The 19714-nt window shown below is 52.9% G+C and overlaps 1 protein-coding gene across 1 annotated transcript; it reads right to left on the reverse strand.

Moving 5' to 3' along the window:
• Positions 1-933: 933 nt before the first annotated feature.
• SLX4 (SLX4 structure-specific endonuclease subunit) lies at positions 934-19633 on the reverse strand (the record flags this gene model as incomplete). The annotated part of the gene is made up of 14 exons (XM_079719610.1): positions 934-1327; positions 1785-2201; positions 2756-2858; positions 4864-7127; positions 8075-8244; positions 8934-9080; positions 9995-10083; positions 10479-10719; positions 11242-11564; positions 11672-11880; positions 13943-14155; positions 15573-15762; positions 17593-17814; positions 19288-19633. The coding sequence occupies 14 exons, from the start codon at positions 19631-19633 to the stop codon at positions 934-936; spliced, it is 5328 nt and encodes a 1775-aa protein (XP_079575736.1).
• Positions 19634-19714: the final 81 nt, after the last annotated feature.

Raw genomic sequence — 19714 nt, forward strand, 5'->3', positions numbered from 1 at the left:
GGGGTCGCGAATGTGTAGATGAATGAGTACCTAAGAACCAGGGGAATGAGCAGCAGCAGGCCTGGGCTCCCCCTCAAGATGGAGAACAGGCACAGGCCTTCGGCAGACATGGGTGTGGGGGCAGCAGGGGCACTGTGGGTGCCCTTCCCACGGCCTGTTTCCCTCTTTATTTTCCAGAGTACAGCATCCAGAAGGTTTCTATAAAGACTTTTTGTTTTTATTGCACATCATATAAAATGAACTGCACTGTATTTAAAACAGACAAGACGTTCGCAAGGACGCAGAGACCCAAACAACTTTTCTTCTTTTCCAGCCCTCACCTGCACTCCACAGGCGGCTACAACACATACTGGTGGAACCAGTTAACAAAGAACATGCTTATTTTGGGGGCTTCAGAGCTGTACTGGGCCTTCTGTACTGTCCAATTCAAAGACTGCTGGTGACAATGACAGGTGTCTGGGCAGGACAGCTGGGCCAGCAGAACACCTGGGGCCTGGCAGTGCAGGGCCTGTGGACAGCTGGTCTGCTGGTGGAGGCTGGGATTACAGCCCAAGTGCTGAGAAGGAAGACATGGGCAGGGGCAGCCTGGACCCAGACATCCACCTCAGGACACGGACACCTGTGACTGGTGGGCAAAGAGAGTGGAAGATGCGGCTGAATCAGGCCTTGCCCTGGCCAGCTGGCAGTGGCCCACCCCCTCCTGAAACACATGGGGTCCAAGGGGGTTAAAGGGAGACCAACTGTGGGCACCAATGGAGGGAGGGGCCAGGGCCCCTAAATCCAGCAGATGACACACTCCAAAGGCCACTCTAGGGTATGAGGTCAAGAGGAAGCTGATCTGGGTTGGTGCTGCCGTTATTCACAGGGGGAGCGGTGTGGTCAGAAAGCTCAGAAACACTGGGGGCCTGGCTGGCTGACGGAGGCCGCAGACCCTCACAGGCTGCTGATGGCCAGGGGTTGGGGGCGGGGGACAGGCCCACGGGTTCTGACCCCCGTCTTCTTGCCCACGGGCTGCCGTCTCTTCCTCTCAAGCTTCTCCTTGCGGGCGGCAGCTGTGGTGAAGGTGATGCACTGGGTGTCTAGAAAGTCCAACAGCTTCCCCGTGGCCACGTGGATGCCTTGATGCTTCAGCTCGGCCTGTAGCTCTGCCAGCTCCAAGGGCTGGTACAGCAGGACCTTGCGGTAGAGGGCTGGCTTGGAGCAGATGTAACGCCTCACGGCCTCCTCTGTGGCCGCTACCTGGATGGCTGCCTGTGAAGCACTGACACCCTCCTCGTCCTCATCTTCTCCTGCAGACTCCAAGGCCGCTCCAAAGTCACAGGAAGAACTGAAAAGAACCAGACAATAACATCTAGCAACACCCCTTCTTTCCGGCCTCCACCCCGAGACCAGGAGCCTCTTTGAGGGAAGGAGTGTGTTTCTTTGTCCCCTGTGGAGCCCGGCCCGTGGACGACCCCCAGGGCAGTAGGAAGCCCCAGGCTGCTGTGTCCCTGGCACTCTAGCCGCCGGCCTGAGTGGGATCGCACCCTCAGCCAGAATCTAATGCCGAGGGCAGCTGTGCTAGGCTGGCCCTGCTTATGAGCGAGGACGTGGGAGCCCCAGAGGTCTGCCCAGGAGGCCCACAGGGGGCTGACCTTTAACCCCACCTGGGTCTCCGGTCGTTCAGACCCAGAGACAGCTGGGATTTCTGAATGTTGGCCATCAGGCCTCGCTTATGCCAATTCTCAAAACTCACTTGTCAGAGGACCTACAAAGCCACTGGCCCTGTCCTTCCATCTGGTTACCTTTGTGAGCTGCAGGAGCTGTCACTGCTGTCTACAGAGGTGGCCACGGATTCCTGGGAGGCCAGTAGCTGGGTGTCACCATCAGGGCCTGGAGGGCCCTCCTTGGCTGGTGACGTGCTCAGGGCAGGGACGCTTCCACCAGGCTGCGTCTTTTGATGTTGGGGGCCCTTGGTCTTAGCAGGTCCCTTGGACCTTTGGGGAACGGGGCCAGAAGTGGCCTCCAGCTGGGTGCAGCCAGCTGCCCTTGAAGCCTTAGAGGTCTTGGTGGTGTAAGTCTGGCTGCAAGAAGCCTCCAAGGGCACCTGTGACGACTGGATCTCTTCCTCGGAATCTGACTCCAGTGTCTGGTGAGTGTACTGGAATATCTCCTTCAGTTTCAGGACCATTTGGCGTTTGGGCAGAGGGCGGACCCCAAACCTGAATGGGAAAACAGGTGAACGTCAGCAAAGAGCAAACAGGTATCAACTAATTAAACTAGTGGCTTTATGTAACTGAATCTTAAATGCCTGACTTATGAGCATTCAGAGGTCGGTGTCTATCCTGCATACCCACTGAGCTGACTCAGGAATATTCCAGAAGGGCCATTCCCCCTGAGTTCTGAGTGGTGGTGGTAGCAGTGACCTCCCCAGTGTCCAAGGCAAACAGGAGAATTCACTGGAATGTGAGTTTTGATGTTCTTTTAAAAAATCAGGTCTCCCTCCTCAGACTGTTAAGGCAAGGGTCCCATTCCCATCCACATGGCACATGGAGGCCTGCCACCTGATGGGTGACCTGGAGGAGTGTCATTTCTTGGCCCTGAGTCACCTGGGGAACAGTATGTGGAGAGCTGGGAGTCACGCACGCCCCCCCACCAGCCAGAGGCTCCTGCCACCAGAGCCTAGGGTGCCGTTCTGCTCCCCGCTTCACTAAGCCTGGACAGAGGCGCAGGAGGGAGGGTCTGCTCAGAGCAAGCTTTCCAGAACAACACCAACCTGTCCAGTTCTTTCTTCAGCACCGGGGTCTCCATGATGGAATACCTTGGCATTGGGGTTATGGGCACTTCGGGGGGCAAGTTCTTCTTCCGGTTAGCGCCTTCTGGGTAGAACAAAAGAAACACGTTTCAGCACGAGGGCCCTGGATTTGCCTCTTCTGACCCTGATAGTGTCACTTAGAGAAATGCTGCCCTCGCTCCAGGACAGCAGTGATGTCCACCCTTCACTGTTTGACTCTGGAGTCACGTCTTCCCATTGGAAAGCATCACACAGCACACGGTGAGGGCCACGGGCTTACACGGTGCTGATGCTGTGAAGGGCTCGAAAGCAGGTAGGCGGTTGCCAGGGGCTGGGGTGAAGGGGCAGTGGGGCGACTGCTAATGGGATGGGATTTATTCTGGGGTGATGAAAACATCCTGGAATTCGACAGTTGTAGAATACTGTACTAAAAAACCATTGAATAGTACATTTGAAAGGGTGAATTTTATGATATGTGAATAACATCTCAATAATGCTGTTATTTTAAAAAATCAGTATTTTAAAGGCAACTTAGGGACAACTTAAGTACATCTGGACTTTGGTTCTTATCCTTTTTATGAGCATGGAGTCCTTTGAGATGCCAATGAAAACAACAGGATCTGTCTTGTGAAAAATGCACAAGATTCTTTATTTCATTTCAGAGTCTGTCACCCTCATGAATCTCCCCTCAGATTCTGACTAAGGTCCCCTGGTCTCAGGTCTCCTGCAGTGGTTCTCACACACCACCTGGGAACCTGTTAGAAATGCAAATTCTTGGTCACACAGCAGACCTCCTGAAGCAGCAGCTCTGGGGTAGAGCCCGGCCACGTGTGTTTTAAGAAGCTCTACAGGCAATTCTGACGCCCACTCAAGGCTGAAAGCACTGGTTAGTGATGCCCAGCTGGTCTAAGATTTTAGGGGGACATGAAATAGCAGGACACAGGCAGATGCTCCGCCCATAGGCTCTGCTTCCCTGTCACCAGTCACGGCTCAGTGTCGCCTGGTCCCTTCCCAGACTCTCCCTGGATCAGTCCAGCTGGAGGGGGTAGCAGTGGGGCAGCAGCACCTCAAGGGGCCGACACCAACACCGGGGGCCTTGATTTTCCCCTGTGACTGAAATGAGGTGGGAAGTGGGGTCCCTCCACCAGTGGGGCCAATAAGGCTCACAGCAGACCTCCCACACTCACCCCATCTGGTCTTTTAATTGAGATGAAATTCACATAACAAAATTTTAAAGTGAACAGTAGCACTTAGCACATTCAGTGTTGTGCAACCACCACATCTTTCTAGTTCTGAAACATTTCATCCCCCAAAGAAAATTCCATGCTCGTCACTCCCTGTTCTCCTCCCCCCCCAGCCCCTGGTGATCACTCATCTACTTTCTGTCTCTATGGCTTTGTCCATCTGAATGTTTCATATAAAAGGAATCATATAATACGTGGTGGCCTTTTGTGTCTGGCTTCTTTCACTGAGCAGCATGTTTTCAAGGTTCATTCTGCTGTATCTGTGTCAGTGCCTTATTCCTTCATATGGCTGAATAATATTCCACTGTATGTATGGATGGACCACATTTATTTATCCACTTATCAGCTGATGGACATTTGGGTTGTTTCCACCTTTTGGCTGTTGTGAATATTGCTGCTGTGAACATTTGTGTACAGGAGTCCTGATCTCAAATCCTTTGAATGTATATGTAGGAGTGGAATTGCCTGGTGGTAATGGCAATTCTGTGTTTGACTACTTGAGGAACCACATGTTTGCTCTTAAGGTGTACCTGAGGTGCCTGTCACAGCCTCTCGGAGGTGCTGGTCCACTATTCTGGAGCAGAGCCACAGACAGGGATCTTTAACAAGTACCCAGGCGAGCCACAGGATGCAGGCAGGTTTAGGAAGCCCTGACTTACTGGCTAAGGAGTATATGTTTGACAGCAGGCCGATCCTCCCCAACTGTGGAGTGGGGTCAGGCAGGCAAGGGGAGGGCTGGCCGCGGGTCAGCAGGCCCTTTAGCATCACTGCCCCGCGCTGTCGTTACAACCCTCCACACCCCTTAGTGTAAAACAGTGTAAAAGGCAACACCCTCCCACTACTCACTTGGCGTCTGTAACTCTTGCAATTTCTGGGCTCCATGCACGCTCGGTGTCTGGGGCAGAGGAAGAGCCTCTGGCGACTTCTGTTCTCCATCCCAATCATCCCACAGAGCTGAGTTCAGAAAGCTCAGCCTGCTGCTCCCAGGGGAGCCAGCCCCAGGGGATTTCTCTTGAGCCTTCCTCTGGCCAGTGCAGCTTCCTCGGATGGGGGTGGTGCCCAGCAGTGCTGGGGGGCGGCAGTCACCGCTGTCTGGGGCCCCCTCCACCCTACTGCCAGGGCTACTGGTGCTCAGGGGACCGGTCCACTCGAGGTTCAGGTGGTCGATCGGAATTGGTGAGAGGGGCTCCCCGTGCCAACACCAATCGTCGGCTGGAATCGGGGGGTCACTATCCGGCAGGGGGATGTTGCTCGCCTTCCGGGAGGCCACCTCCTGCTCCTCCTCACTGTCCTCAACCTCCACCACTTCACTCGCAGTGGCCTGAACCCCTGGGCTCGGCGCAGGCGGCGGGTACCTCTGGAACTGCCCAGTGAGATCAGCGAGGCCTCCTGAGCCGGGACGGGGAGCCAGAGGAGAAAAGTACTGGTGGCATCTGGGGTGGGGACTGGATGGGCTTCTGCAGACCTGCCTTCTGCTGTCAGGGCTTCCGGGAGCGACAGGGCTCAGGAGTGAGGATGATGTCTGAGGCACGATGACTGAAAACTTACTCATGGCTTCCGGTTCGTCCCTGGTCTCTAACAGGGCCCTGGGCTTGGGCTGAGCCAGTGGGTCTGCTGAGGGCCTGGACCTGAGGCCTGTGATTTGGGTCTGCGATGAACAGTCGCGGCTTCTGCTAGCCAGTGGGGTGGCAGGCACCAGCCACGAGGTATCTGTCGTGCTGTCCTCGTCGCCACTGATCTTGGGGTTGCAGAACAGCTGGGGGGTCCCTCTGCCCCCGACAGAGCCCCGGTTCCCCAGCGGTCCCTCCACCTCCTGCTGTAGTGTGGGTTCTCTTCCTGGTGGGCTTTGGGAAGGTTCCTGCTCCGCATCGAGGTCGATGATGGAAAACAGCTCAGAGGACTTGGTGCTAACTTCAAGAACTTTCCTTTCTTCTGAGGGACCATTCAAAACTGACTTTATTTTGATTTGTTCCAGCTCCAGCTCTTCATCTGAATCCAATAAAAGGATAACCTCATCTTCTCTGTTCACGCTGGATGGGGAGTTCTGAGACCTGGCACTCAAGCAGCCAGGTTCTGACTGGGTTAGATCCATGGGTGGCGACTTTTCTGGGGAGATCAGTACCCCTTTACCTCTGTGTTCCAACACAGAACTACATTCCTTGTCTTTCTGGCCTGGATCCTTATGTGACATGGGAAGGCTTCTGGCCCTCTTTGGCTTCAGTGATGAGTTCTGAGAGGCCATCCTGGAAGCTGTGCCCTGCAACTGGGGTGTTGGCAGGGACAGGTCACTGGTGTGATGAGAACGAAGATGTGGCCGGCAGGGACTCCTGCCTTGATGGGGCTGTGATGGGAAGAAGGGTGAGTGTGAGGGAGGTGCCTGCTGGCGAGCAGGGGGATGGGAACTCTCTATCTCCCTTTCCCATACGGTGCAGTTTCCTTCCTTGCGATCACTTGTCATCTGGGAGGGTTCAGGGTATCCGGCTTGAGGCAATGAAAAGGACTGTTCATCATCATCATCAACTGAGCACAAGATGGTACTTTCCTGCTTCTCTGCCCGACCCCGGGCAGGGCTGGAAGAGTAGGGAAGAGCCAGTGCTTCCTCTGGGGACTCTGCTTTCTCCTCCCTGTCCAAACCCTGGTCCCCGGGGGGCAGGAGCGTGGACTGTCTCATGTTTTTCCATTTGTCTGGGGCCTCATCTCTTCCTTGCCCAGATGATTCCATCTGCTCTGCATTTTCTGACTGTTCTTTATTGCGAACACTTGTGAGGATTCCCTCAGAAACTGGACCGTCCTCCCTGAGCTGGTCAGCTTCTTCCTCCATCGCTGGAGGTTTCTCCCACTGGAGCAGCTTTCGCTGAGTAGCTGCAAATTCATAAATTTCTTCCATCTCTGCCTCATTCACCTTTTCTCTGTCTTCTTCTCGGCCCTCGGATTTCAGCAGAGCCTCTGCTTCCTCCTCCTCACCCCGCCACACTGACCGCAGGAGTTCTTGGAAAGTCTCCACTCTGCTTTCACAATCCTCGTCTTCCTGCTCCTTCTGCTGTCCACCCTCTGCATCCATCAGGACGGGCACCTGTTCGCACAGGTGAACAAGCTCAGTCACGCCAAACCTGCAATGGGAAAGCCATGCATCACCCCACCCTGCGCAGAGGCGGCAGCTGGGTGTCCAGGTGCGGAAGGCTCAGGGCAGGAGCCCTCAACGGGGAGGACAGCGGTGACTCACCCTGGCCTTTCCCCTGCTGCCCTACGGAGACGGTTCCCGTGCTTATGCCCAGCTATGCCCCAGGCTGCTCAGTTCTAGAAACAGAGCCTTCAAGGAGGGCCACTAACCCTGCTGTGCAGGCCCAAGTGCAGGCTGAGGGGAGATGGCAGGGATGGGTGGTGCTGTGACCGGGAGAGCATCCAAAGTGCTGTGACTGATGCAAACCGGGACACCCAAACCTGTCACAGGTCAGCCAGGGCCACACCAGCCTGCCACCTGCTTGACGGCTCTGTGGTCTAATCGGTACCTTTGAAATTCCAGAGGCTGAGCCCATCCTTCCCAATAATGCACCTGAGAGGTGAACAAGGTTTCATCCCAGAGGCCCTCGAGCCTTATCAGGAAGTAAAACACCTATTTTTGCTGAGCTACCTGCCACCTCTCCTGAGATACTGGTGTGGACAAACCAGGTAGGTGCAAATTCATGGGAGTTAGATCAAGCATCCTACTCACTTCCATTTTCTGGGACTTGGGAAAGGACAGCTGTTGTTCAGCTTTGGTGGCAGAACCACCAAGGAGTGGCAGTGTTTGGGGGCTGAGGTTGGGACCACCCTCCCATCATGCCCAGGGATCAAAAGCCACGTGGACCTCCTCAGCCAGCACTTGGCTCTCCTGCAAGTGTTCATTCTGGCCAGACGTCCAGTCAATACACCCTGTTCAAGGTCACCACCGGGTATAAACTGGGGATTAAAAGGTACAGGAAGGACTCAGCCCTGACCTTCCCACGGGCCATCAACCAGATAATCCTTGTCAGTTAATGTCAAAAGCTGTGAAGTAAATGGGAAGAACAATCCGGACCTGTGGGCCAGAGAGCTCAGGTCAGGGGCCAGTTGGGGAGTAAGGGCAGTGTCCGCAGCATAGAGATAACGCAGGAACACCCGGGCGGCCTCAGCGCTGACGTCACTCAGCAGAACGCGCTGGGTCCTCATGTCATCATCTTCTATTGCAAAGAAGCCTTCACTGTTTACCTGAGGGAGAAACACATGCAGAAGAGTTACCAATCGGACAGTCGCGACTTGGGGCGAAACAGACTTTAGGGAGGTTCTGGGAGCCTCTGAGCTTGTCCCAGGACAGGTATTAGCCAGTGTCGCTCCATTTAGTTGGCCAGGAATTCTGCAGGTTAGGCCACAAAACTTGTCTGCTTCCAAAATCAAGTCAGTGATAGATGCTCAAGAACCCAGTCAGTCCCCTCTTGACAGGCATATCAAAGGCGCTAGAACTTTCTGAGGAGACTGACAGCAGTTTCTGGGATTCCTGCAATGTGATGTTCAAGTCAAATGCACAATGGCACAGAAATGTCGCAGTAGCTCGACCTTAACAAGGTTGATTATAAGACTTTACAATTATGCAAAAAGAGGAAAAGGAAACAATTCTGGGGAGAAAAGGATTTTTATTCAACAGAACAAGAAATCTGATGTTTCCCAAAGCTTATCTCCTCATAGAGCTTCCTGACCTCAAACCTGTCTTCTCCATAGAAGCATAACCTTGATGGCAACAGAGGAAGAACATTCCAGGACAGTGGGAGGAGAGCCAGGGTTGGGGGAGGAAAGGGGGCAGGAAGACAGAGGGAGAGGCAGGGCACAGAGGGAAGAAGAGGGGAGGAGGGAGAGGAGGGGGGAGGGAAGGGGGTGGGGAGTCAGCTTGACTGCACACTTACGTGCTGCATGAGAAGTGGGCATCGGGCATAGAGCACAAACTTGTGGGCATAAAGCACCTCCCCGCTGTCCATCTGAAACTGGATGTCGCTGAGGTGTGGGTTGTTGACCATGGCACCAAAGTCGGCCACCAGCAAACCGAGGGCGAGCTGAAATGAGAGGGGGAGAGCGGCCACTGCCACCTGTCGCCCGCCTAACTGTGCAGGCCCAACTGATGGGGTGCAGGTGGCCAGTCAGGGCCTCGTGCTGCTCCCCACAAGGTCCAATATTGGGCTCCACCTTTAAGTTACCTTTAGGCCCTTAGGGACACGGAACAGCAAAACCCAGTCCTTTCTAAACATCTCCATCACACCCAATTCCCTGGCCTAAATGGGAGCCCCAGCCCACAGAGAGGTGTGCTTGACAGCCTCACCAGGACGCGGCGGCAGCATCAGCACCTGCTGAGGGCTCCGTGGGCCAGGCAGTGTGTGGCCCCACAGGAAGCTACCAGCCCAGCCTGCCGTGACAGATGGGACCTGAGCCCAAGCAGTTACGGGGCCGGCCGAGGAGCTCCGTGTCCCTCTCTGACACGTGCCATGTCTCCAGGGAGACCTTGGCGAGAAGTGCTTGGCTGATACCAATGCACTCACGGGATGACACCCACCCTAAGGAAAACCCAGCTTCTAACCCAATTCGTCAACAACACAGAACACAAACTATTAGCTGGAGGCCTCCAGGACTCACACATGAGGGCACAGCAAGTCCTGAATGAGTGAATGGAACTTTGACAGATGGATGCACAGAGCCGTCGGCTGAAGTGAGGCACCCTCACTGAGCAGGCCCTCACCCCAGGCCCCAGGACAGAGCAGGCTCCCAGGGCCAGGCTACTGAGGTGCCCCAGGGTTCAGCAACAAAAGGGACAACAGCCTCATGGCAAAGCCCCGCTCAGTTCAAAGGCTGTCAAGGGGATCAGTGGACTCAAGCAGGGGCCTGGAGGCTGGCAGTGAGCTGGCAGCACTGAACACACAACAAGCCCTTGGGCCAAGACCATGGATGGAGCCAGGACAGGGCCAGACATTCTTACCGAAGCCTGGCCGCTCCTCTCCAGGCACTTCTCCTTGGCTGGCAGGACAAACCCAGTCAGTGGAAGGCTGCTGGGCGACAAGTCCATTCCTGAGAGGAGGATTCTCAGGTTAAAAGAACAGCACCTCCTGGCAACATCAACCACCAGGGAAAGAGCATCACCTGGGCTGACCCGAGGACATCTTCATGGAAAGCAAACTGCCCACAGACCACCTGCACCACCACCCCCTCCCAACAGAGAGGGACTTGGGAGATAAAGAGCCCTCATGACCACTCGTTCTGGCAAAAGGCTCTGTCCTTAGTCAAAGTTGAAGGAAGACTGTGACAAACTCACCTAAATCACATTCACCTTTGAGGAAAAATGAAAGCACCTAGTGAGACTACATTCTCCCTGTCACATGGGGATGAGCCTGGCAACATCGGATCTGAGCAGCTGTCACGGCCCTGGTCCCAGGGAGGAGAGGCCCTGATGGCCAGTGTCTCACCTGTGGCCCCTCCTGAGCCGGCCGGGCCCCCGCTGCAGGGCCACGGGCTGGCGCTCAGCCCCTCTCCTGCCAGGTCCAGGAGGTCCTGCAGGGCCTGATGCTCCCTCTGGCTGGCGGAGGGCGCTGGGCTCAGGGGTCTGTGGCCCACAGGGCGGGTGCCATGGACGGCAAGGGGTGTTTGCATGCCAGGCTCTGGCTTCTCAGGCAGCTCCAGTGGCAGCGTGGGCTCCTGTGTGAGGCCCTGAAAGAAGTGGGAGAGCCAGAGTGAGCGTGTGGACTCCACAGCAGGCTCCCCAAGGGTGTGAGCCCCAGCCCAGAGCGACCCTGGGAAGCTTGTCACCATTGCCACCTGTCAGCAGGCTCGTCTGTCACGGCAGAGGCCATGCCTGTGGCCTCCACATCGGCAGAAGGGTTCCCAGGGCCCCCGCCCTCCTAGTATCGTCTGAATTGCTTCAAGCGGGTGAGTACCAATTCCAGACACCTGCACAGACCAGTCTGGTTCCTGCCCCCCATCACAAGCAGGTCGTACCCGGCCCGGGAGAAGGCCCTGGGACTCTGCATTTTAAACTCTCCAGGAACATAACACACTTGGGAACCAGTGGTCTCCCTGTTCCTACCAGGGGAACCATCTGGTTGCTGCAAAGAAAACACACTAGACCACACACAACGCTCCTTGGCTTCCCCCCCACTCCCATCTTCCTCCAACTTTCTGCCACCACCCTCTCTCCTGAGCCCACCCGTGCCAGCTCAGAAGGGAGCACACCTCGGCGGGCCGCTGGGGCACCAGGGGAGGGACCAGGCTGGCCGTGTAGAAGGATTCCAGAGCCCAGGCCCCGGTCAGGGCGCTGCCCTCCCACAGAAATTTCTGCTTTCCTCCAGGTGGTCGAAGACCCCGCCTGCCCTTTTCCAGCTCTTCCTTAAAAATTCTGCTCGCAGGAAGCGGTGGCGTGCCAGACAGCTCCAGCTCCTCTGCCAAGAGCTGGGCCACGCGATCCTCCATCTGTCTCCCTGTGGTCTCCGCGTCCTGGACTAACAACTGCGGGGGCGTAACGGGGGCTTTCTTCTTGCGACTTTTCTTCTCTAGAGCTAAACAGAAGCAACACGGAGTCATCCTCCCCCCGAGGCCCCCAGCTGCTCGTTTAGCGGCTGCCGTGCAGCGAGGCTCCCCCGGCACCACCCTTGACCACACGTACCTGCTCCCGGTCTCGTCCTCTCAGAAAAAGCGTTTCCCAGCCTGAGTGCCGCCGGCACAGCCTCCTGCTCCATCTCGGACCGGGACAGAGCCATGGCCACCAGCAGGTCCTCGGACGGCGCCTCGGGCTTGGCGACCTTCCGCCTCTTCTGCGGCTCCTTCTTGGCAGTGGCTCTCTTCCGCTTCAGACCTCCAGTGTGATCCCTGAGGCTTAAAAGGCAGCCACACCGAAAGGTTAGTGAGGCTAGAGGTGCGAGCACTTCCTGTTCTGAGGTGGTCCCCACTGGACCCGAGAGGGGTCACCCTTTCTCCTTGGCAGGGGGGGCAAGAGAAAAGGGATTAATGTGCAGACAGAAGCATCAACGGCTTCTGTACTCAGTCACTGCGCTCACTCTGTGCCTCACGTGAGCTCGTCTGATCCTGGGCCATGAGTTCAGCACAGTCCAGACACGGGAGGGTCTGGGTCCTTCCAGGTGATGCTGCCCAGCAGGGTTCTTGGCAGACACACAAAGCCTACAGCAGCACCCGCATACCCCAGACGTGGCCAAACCCTGCCGGTGGAGTCAGCTCTCCGGATTCCACCCACTTCTGCCCATCCATACCTCAGATGCCCTGAGGCGGACCCAGCCACATTGGCCGTGAAAAGATCCCTTCCCTCCTGCGGGGGCCCTAGGGCGGCACCTCTGCCCAAGGCCTGAAAGGCCTCCCAGGTTAGGCCACCAATATGGTCAGCTGACTCAGAGGTCAACGTGCAGCATGTCATTTGGGTTGGAGGATATTTATTTAAAGGACTTTCTGGCTGGAGAGAACCTACACTGCCTGGTGAATTCCAACAGTCTGGGCGAGAGGTGGGAGGTAAAGGTGAGACAGATGGAGATTGCAGACCCAGGACCACCTTCCCTACACCTCAGGGCAGTGTGCGGGAAGCACCTCTGGTTTGGGTAAAAGCTCGTGCTCTCCACCGGGCCAGGGATGGCTCCGGAATCTCAGGTATCACCTCAGAGATCTCAGCGAGCCCTAATTCAGTTCCAACCTCCTGGGAACCCTGCACGATAACCACAGCCTCCAAGACGGGAAGGAGCCATCCTAACCTCCAGGCCCTGCTGGCAGCTGCTGCAGACTGTACCTCGGCCCAGTGGGCAGGGCCTGGGCTGAGCTGAAAGCACGCAAGGGGTGCAGGAGCAAGTGGGGTGCTCTCACCAGCATGTGTGCCCTGGCTGGGGAGCTCTGATTACCCCGGAGTCAAAATGCCCTGGGCTTGGCCGTATGGCAGGCAAGGCTCTTCGTTTGCTGTGGTTTTCTACTCTAACAACCTTCCAGAAGGACCCACACACACTCTTGTCTCACTTCTTGGACGTATTTAAAAAGCAGATATATTTTATCTGAGTAGGTAGCTTCAGTCTAGTCCTGCCAAAAGGCAAGCAATGGCTTAGATGACATCTATTCTAAGGACATAAGGCTTCTGAATCTGTGATGCTAGTGTTGATGTGCTAAAATACGGACAGGCTTGCAGCTAAGAATCGACCACCCAGTCTCAGCACTGGCCCCCTTCAGAGGCCCATCACCTGCGTGCAGGCAATGGCTGGAACAAACAGAGCCACTGCCCTTGGCCTTCCCTTTGCCCTCAAGAGCTGCCGAGGGAAAGAAGTCCTGAACCTACAGAAGTCCAGGGCCCGCGCTACTCTGTTCCCTGTAACACTGGGACCTACCCAGGCATCCACAGCGGCAGAGGCGATGTGGAGGGAAGCAACCCTCTGCCACTTGTTTGCCTGTGGTTTGCATGCCAAGCACTTGTTTCTGGGTATCAGCAAGGCCTCCTATTCAAGCACTTAAGCATTTAATTCATGCAAAAAAATAGGCCTATGGTCCTGTCTCATCAACTTGTTGAGCTATGCTGAGTAATCTTACATTAATAGTATGAAAATCGGACTACACTGAGCTGGAAGCCATGCTGTACCCCACACGAAATGGATGAGGTGAAGAGAATGATCGAATTCTTAGCTGCTCAGGATGGTGGGGATGGGAAAATCTCAGGAAGGCCCTCGTGGAAACCAGTCCAATCCAACTGGTCCATTTCAAAGCCTCCAACGATAGAGATCTGTCCCCTCCTCAGTCCCTGTGGAGACTATGCCCAATTTCCTCCCAAAATATTTCATCTCCAGAATCAGAGAGGGCTCTGTTGTCCTCCAACACTACAAAAGGCCTTTTTTCTTTTTTTTTTTTTTAAACAAATCAGAGTACTTTGATTTTTCTTCCTTTTCATCTGACTCACCTCGATGCCAGTGTGCCAGAGGCCCCCTCGGGCTGAGCTGTCTGCAGCCGCACGGCCTGGAGCAGGAGCTGCGGGCCGACCTCCATCTTCACTGCACACTGTTTCAAGTGACTGATTCTGCTCTTTGGGGTGAGAAATGGCTTGCCGCAAATTGGGCATTCAGGGATCTGAGGCACAGAAGGTCTCAGTGCCTTTTCAGCCTCGTCCAGGCACCTGGAGGAAGACAACAAAGGTAGAAGAACCACCCTCCCTGGTAATATGATTGTAGATAGGGATTCATGTCAGCGTGGACGTGCTGTGGGACAAAGCCTGTTCCCCCTGAGCTGATCTCTCCACACAGCCTACAGTCAGCCTCCAGACATTGAATTCAGGTTTCTGTTAGCAAAGGTGTCTGAAGAAAGCAAGGATACACTAAACATAGAGTCATGGGAGTAACCATATGGCACAGTGATTCTACTCCTAAGTATATGCCCCAAAGAGCTGAAAGCAGATACTCAAAGGACTTCCCTGGTGGTCCCAATGCAGGGGGCCTGGGTTCCATCCCGGGCTGGCGAACTAAGATCCCACATGCCGCAACTAAGCCCGCGTGCCACAACGAAGAGCCCACACGGCCAAAATAAATAAATACATTTAAAAAAACAAAAAAACAACAGATACTTAAGCAAATACATGGAAAGCATGTTCACAGCAGCTCTATTCATAAAACCCAAAAGGTGGAGACAAATGTCCACTAATGGATGAATGAATAAACGAGATGTGGTCCATCCATACAGTGGAATATTATCTAACCTTAAAAAGGAGAAAAGCACTGACACAGCTACAATATGGATGACCCTTGCCAACACTCTGCTGAGTGAAGGAAGCCAGACACAAAAAGCCATATATTGTGTGAGTCCACTTATGTCCTGAATGGGCAAATCCACAGAGACATAAGGCAGATCAGTGGTTGCCAGGGGCTGAAGAAAAGAGGGAAATGGGGGTGCCTGCTTAATGGGTCTGGGGTTTATTTTGGGGGTGACGAGATGTTATAAAATTGGCCGTGGGGACTTCCCTGGTGGCACAGTGGTTAAGAATCTGCCTGCCAATGCAGGGGACACGGGTTCGAGCCCTGCCGCGGAGCAACTAAGCCCGTGTGCCGCAACTACTGAGCCTGCGCTCTAGAGCCCGCGAGCCACAACTACTGAGCCCATGTGCCACAACTACTGAAGCCCGCGTGTCCAGAGCTCGTGCTCTGCAACAAGAGAAGCCACCGCAATGAGAAGCCCATGCACCACAACGAAGAGTAGCCCCTGCTCACTGCAACTGGAGAAAGCCCGTGCACAGCAATAACGACCCAACGCAGCCAAAATAAATAAATAAATAAATTTACAGGGAAAAAAATTGTGGTGATGGCTGCACAACTCTGTCAATATATTAAGTAAACACGATTTTATTGTTCACTTTAAATGGGTGAATTGTATGGTATACGAATTATATCTCAATAAAGCTGTTTAAAAAGAAAAGCAAGGATAGATTGACACCGATACTGAGGTACTATCTCAAGATTCCCACCATGGCCACAGGAGCCCTGGAGCTGGTCACACCCACGGGAGAGGTGACCGCAGACAGGTGACGGCCGAGCTGCTCCTACCGGTTCACATGCTGCTCCCTCCGTGTCACAGTCATAGCCGAGAGGTTCTTTTGACAGATCTGGCAAAAGAACAACCCCTTCTCCTCCAGGCTGTCGTTGTGTGTGGATGCCTGTTCTGGCCCAAACTCATGCTGGAGGGCCAAGGCCACTGCAGCGTCGCTCTCTGTGGCAGGGAGCCTGGGCCCAGACCCTGTGGAGGCACAAGGACCCATGAGGACCAGCTTATCCTCAGATGTCAAGGAGCACAGACACTGGGCGTATCGTGAGGAATCCAGACCTGGCACCACTTGGCTCATGCGTGGCCCCATCCAGGGAGACTGGACACCTAGTGGGTCCCTGAGAAGGGTACTCCTTAAACTTTAACAGGTACAGGGACCCCCAGAAAGCTGGTTAAAATGCAGGTCTGGAGGCTGGCACTCTGGGGGCCCAGGTGGAGCCTGAGATTCTGCATTTCTGACAACTCCAAGGCGAGGCTGATGCTGCTGGTCCAGGACCATTCTCTGAGCATCAAGGTACTAAAGAACTTGCCTTTCTTTTCCCATCTCTGCTAAAGTCGGCAACTCTGGGCATTCCAGGTTTATAAGGCTTCTATTCCAAAAAATCTAAGTTTTCTCTTCAAAGCTCAACCTTTCCTACTACTCTGACTTTTTCTTGCCCATGCTAGAAGAACCAGGTCAGAGTGAAATGCCATTCTCGGTTTTTCTCAGCATCAGACCAGAGGATGGACTGACTCTAATCTTGAGATGGCTCTCAAGGTGGTCATGCCCACTGCTGCAGCCCTCTGTCACATCTGACATTGCTGGAGCAGACCCTCGGCACTCATGAGGGATATGCCCTGAGAACAAAGCCAGAAAGCATCATACTTCATTTTGGTCAATGTTTTTCTTAAACAAAGAAATGGTTTATCTCTCCTGAGTATTCCTGGGTATGATGTGATGATTTATGGAAACAACTGAGTCGCATGTACGGTAGGTGCTGGGCTTACGCAGTGGCTGAGTGACTCCTCTGCACCCCTTGGTGCCACGTGGACCAAGGACCAACACCACAGCAGATGTCACATCACTATGTCACCTGCATGGACCTTTGAGGTAGCCTGAGAATCCTCAGTAATCCTGAGGTGAAATCTGCAGGTACAGTACCAGGAGACTATGTATTTACTAGCCGTCTGTCAATATAGTTTTTTCCTATTTCTTTTCCTTTTGTATATTTTCACCAGGGATGAAAATTCCTATTGTTTAGGGGATAAAGTGCAGTACCACCTGACATTACAAGCCTCAAGAGGTGGTGTAACATGCAGTGCACGGCACTTCCCTGCAGGAAAAGGTTAAATGACAGCAGGAGGAAACAAGCAAATCCAGAAAGGGGGGAATTTTAAAAGACAATTGTCCTGGACTTTTCAAGAATTTAGTATCGTGAAAAAACAAGGACAAGACAAGGGGACTGGTCTAGAGTCTAGACCAGAGAGACTACTGAGCCACAGCCACACGTGTGTGACAAATCCTCATTCAGAAAGAGAAGGAGTCCAGCTACAGAAGCTATCCTTGGGACAACCAGGGAAATCTGAATGTGAACTGATACCAGGCAGTGTTATGGAATCACTTGTGTTTATGGTATTGTGATTATATAGGAGAATCTAGGAGTGAAGCGTCATGATGTCTATAACTTGCTTTCATATGGTACAGAAGAAACGTATATTTATAGAGACAAAAAAATGTATGGCAAAATGTTGACAATTGTTAAATATAGGTTGAGGGCATAGGGACTTCATTGTAATATATTTTTCTGACTTTTATGAATGGGAAAATTTTGTAACAAAAAGTCAAAATAAAAAAAAGAGGAAGCTGTACCTTGTCAAAGAAGCTAAATGAGAAATGACCCAAGGGACCCTCTGTTCTCTGGCCAGACAGAGTGGCAAAGGTAGAGCGCCACCCCCAGCAGAGACGCAATGAACACGGGCTCCTTCCTGACTCCCTTCCCCAAAAGTCAACCCTGTTGGGAAGACAGAGGACTCCCATCATACCGTTCCCCGCCATCATCTCTTGAGGGCCCTCTGGGACGTTTTCTTCAAGTGCAGCCTCTAGGGAGCACCCTTCTGAACCGTGTTTCAAACGCTCGGGGTCTGCTCTCTTGAACTGCTGCATTCGCTGTAGCACCAGCTCTGCCGCCCGGGGTTTGGAGGGACTGGGCACCATCGCAGTCAGACAGGAAGGAGGGGGCTGGGAGCGGCTGTCAGGAGTGGCCTCTGGCAAGGAGGAAAACATTCACATGCATCAGTTCTAGCCGGAGGAACCAAAGACTCTTCCAAAGTTTCAAACACCTCAAGTTTCAAAGTGGTCCTTTACTGACTAGTTTAGGTTTAAGTCTTAAGTGTGAATAGTACTGATTGTTTTTTGGTAACCTCACTGTTTGTGGTAATATAAATACCCCTGTCATAAATATCTATGACAGGAGGGGGCATGGGGAGTGACTGCTATTGAACATGGGGTTTATTTCTGAGGTGGTGAACATGTTCTAAAATTAAGTAGGGGGGATGGTTGCACGACTCTGTGAATATACTAAAATCACTGAGCCATACACTTTAAAAGGGTAAATTTTATAGAACGTGAATTGTATCCCTATAAAGCTGTTATTAAAGAAATATTAATGACAAACACTTATATCTTTCTAGGTCAGAAGTTCTCCTTTAACTTGGTGTCTGTAGATGACCTCCGGGGGGGATCCACGAAGCCCCTGAAGTTATATGTCAATTTTGCAGGTGTGTTCGGGGGTGCAGTGTTTTGGGGGAAATCAAGCATAGCTTTCACTAGACTCTCAAAGGGAGCATGAAGACCAGTAATGTTTCAGCAACATTAACGAAGCCTTACAACGGTTTCTTTACCACCACTGCACTGGGAGGTCATGCTGACCACATATTATTTAAGATCAGGAAGTGAAGGTGAGAAAAATTTAGAAACAGAACTCAGGAGCCCAAAGATCTTGTGCTGTATTATATATGCAAGGCTGGTTTTCAGTTCTGCATGAAGAATGTATGCTAACCATATGGTTTAGTACACCAAGGGCAGCAGGATAAGAAAGCTGCTTTAAACGAACAAACCAAAAAAAAAAAAAAAAAGAAGAAGAAGAAGAAAAAGAAAAGAATAAAAGGTGTTTGGAGGAGAAAGGAAGGACCAGAATATTCTCCTGGGACTCAAACTCACACGGCACCCTTGTTCTACCTTTCAGCAGCCTAACCAAATTGGCTGGCCCACTGCAACTTAACCACTTTGGAATGAACTCAAGAAAGTGAGAGAAAAAAGAAAAAAAAAAGAAAGTGAGAGAAGCAGCATTATTTTCATGTTCATGTAACTCATGTCAACTGAGTGATGTAAACATTAATAGGAAACTGAAAGAGAAAAGGGTCCCAAATATATCATGTAGAAAATTCACACAGCTTATATTTTTTATGACTATTGTTTAAAACAGGAGTTGGCAAACTACGGTCCTCGGGCTGGCTGCCTGTTTTTGTAAGTGAAGTTTTGCTGGAACACAGCCCATTCTATTACATACCGTCATAGGGAGTTGAGTAGTTTGCGACAGAGACTGTACAGCCTGCAAAGCCAAAAAAATTTACTAGCTGGCCCTTTTCAGAAAGTTTTCCGACCCCTGGTTTAAAATAGTACAAATCACCTCTGGTTTCCTCTCTGGAAAAGTTTTGGCAGCTATTTCAGCTGGTTACCTGTCTGGGTGCTCCATGCACTGTCTTGGAGCACAGCAGAAGCATGCACGCCTCCCTTCTCATTTTCAGGGGGAGCAGGTTCACTCTCTGGCCACTTGGGTGCCCCTTGCTTTTGAGTCCGCAGGACCTGGCTGCCAGAGCGAGTTTTCCTCTCAGCGGGGCCTTGAAGGGTTTTGCTCTTGGAAGCAGTTGGTTTGGTCCTTTTCAGTTTGCTTCTTATCTGGGTGCTGTTTGAGGCCTTTTGTGTCTTGCTTTCCCCCGACACTTCCTTGGGGGCATTCTTTTTCACCCTTTGGAAAAAGCTGGCACAGAGTTCCTTAAAGTCATCGTCTGACTCATCCATCATCTGACGGGTTTGAAGGCTTTCAGGCTGGTCTTCGGAGGAGTGAGGGTCAATCTGGGGGCATGTGGACAGATGAGAAAGTGA

Source organism: Hyperoodon ampullatus (genome assembly GCF_949752795.1).
Source record: "Hyperoodon ampullatus genome assembly, chromosome: 14".
In the NCBI taxonomy this organism is placed as follows: domain Eukaryota; kingdom Metazoa; phylum Chordata; class Mammalia; order Artiodactyla; family Ziphiidae; genus Hyperoodon; species Hyperoodon ampullatus.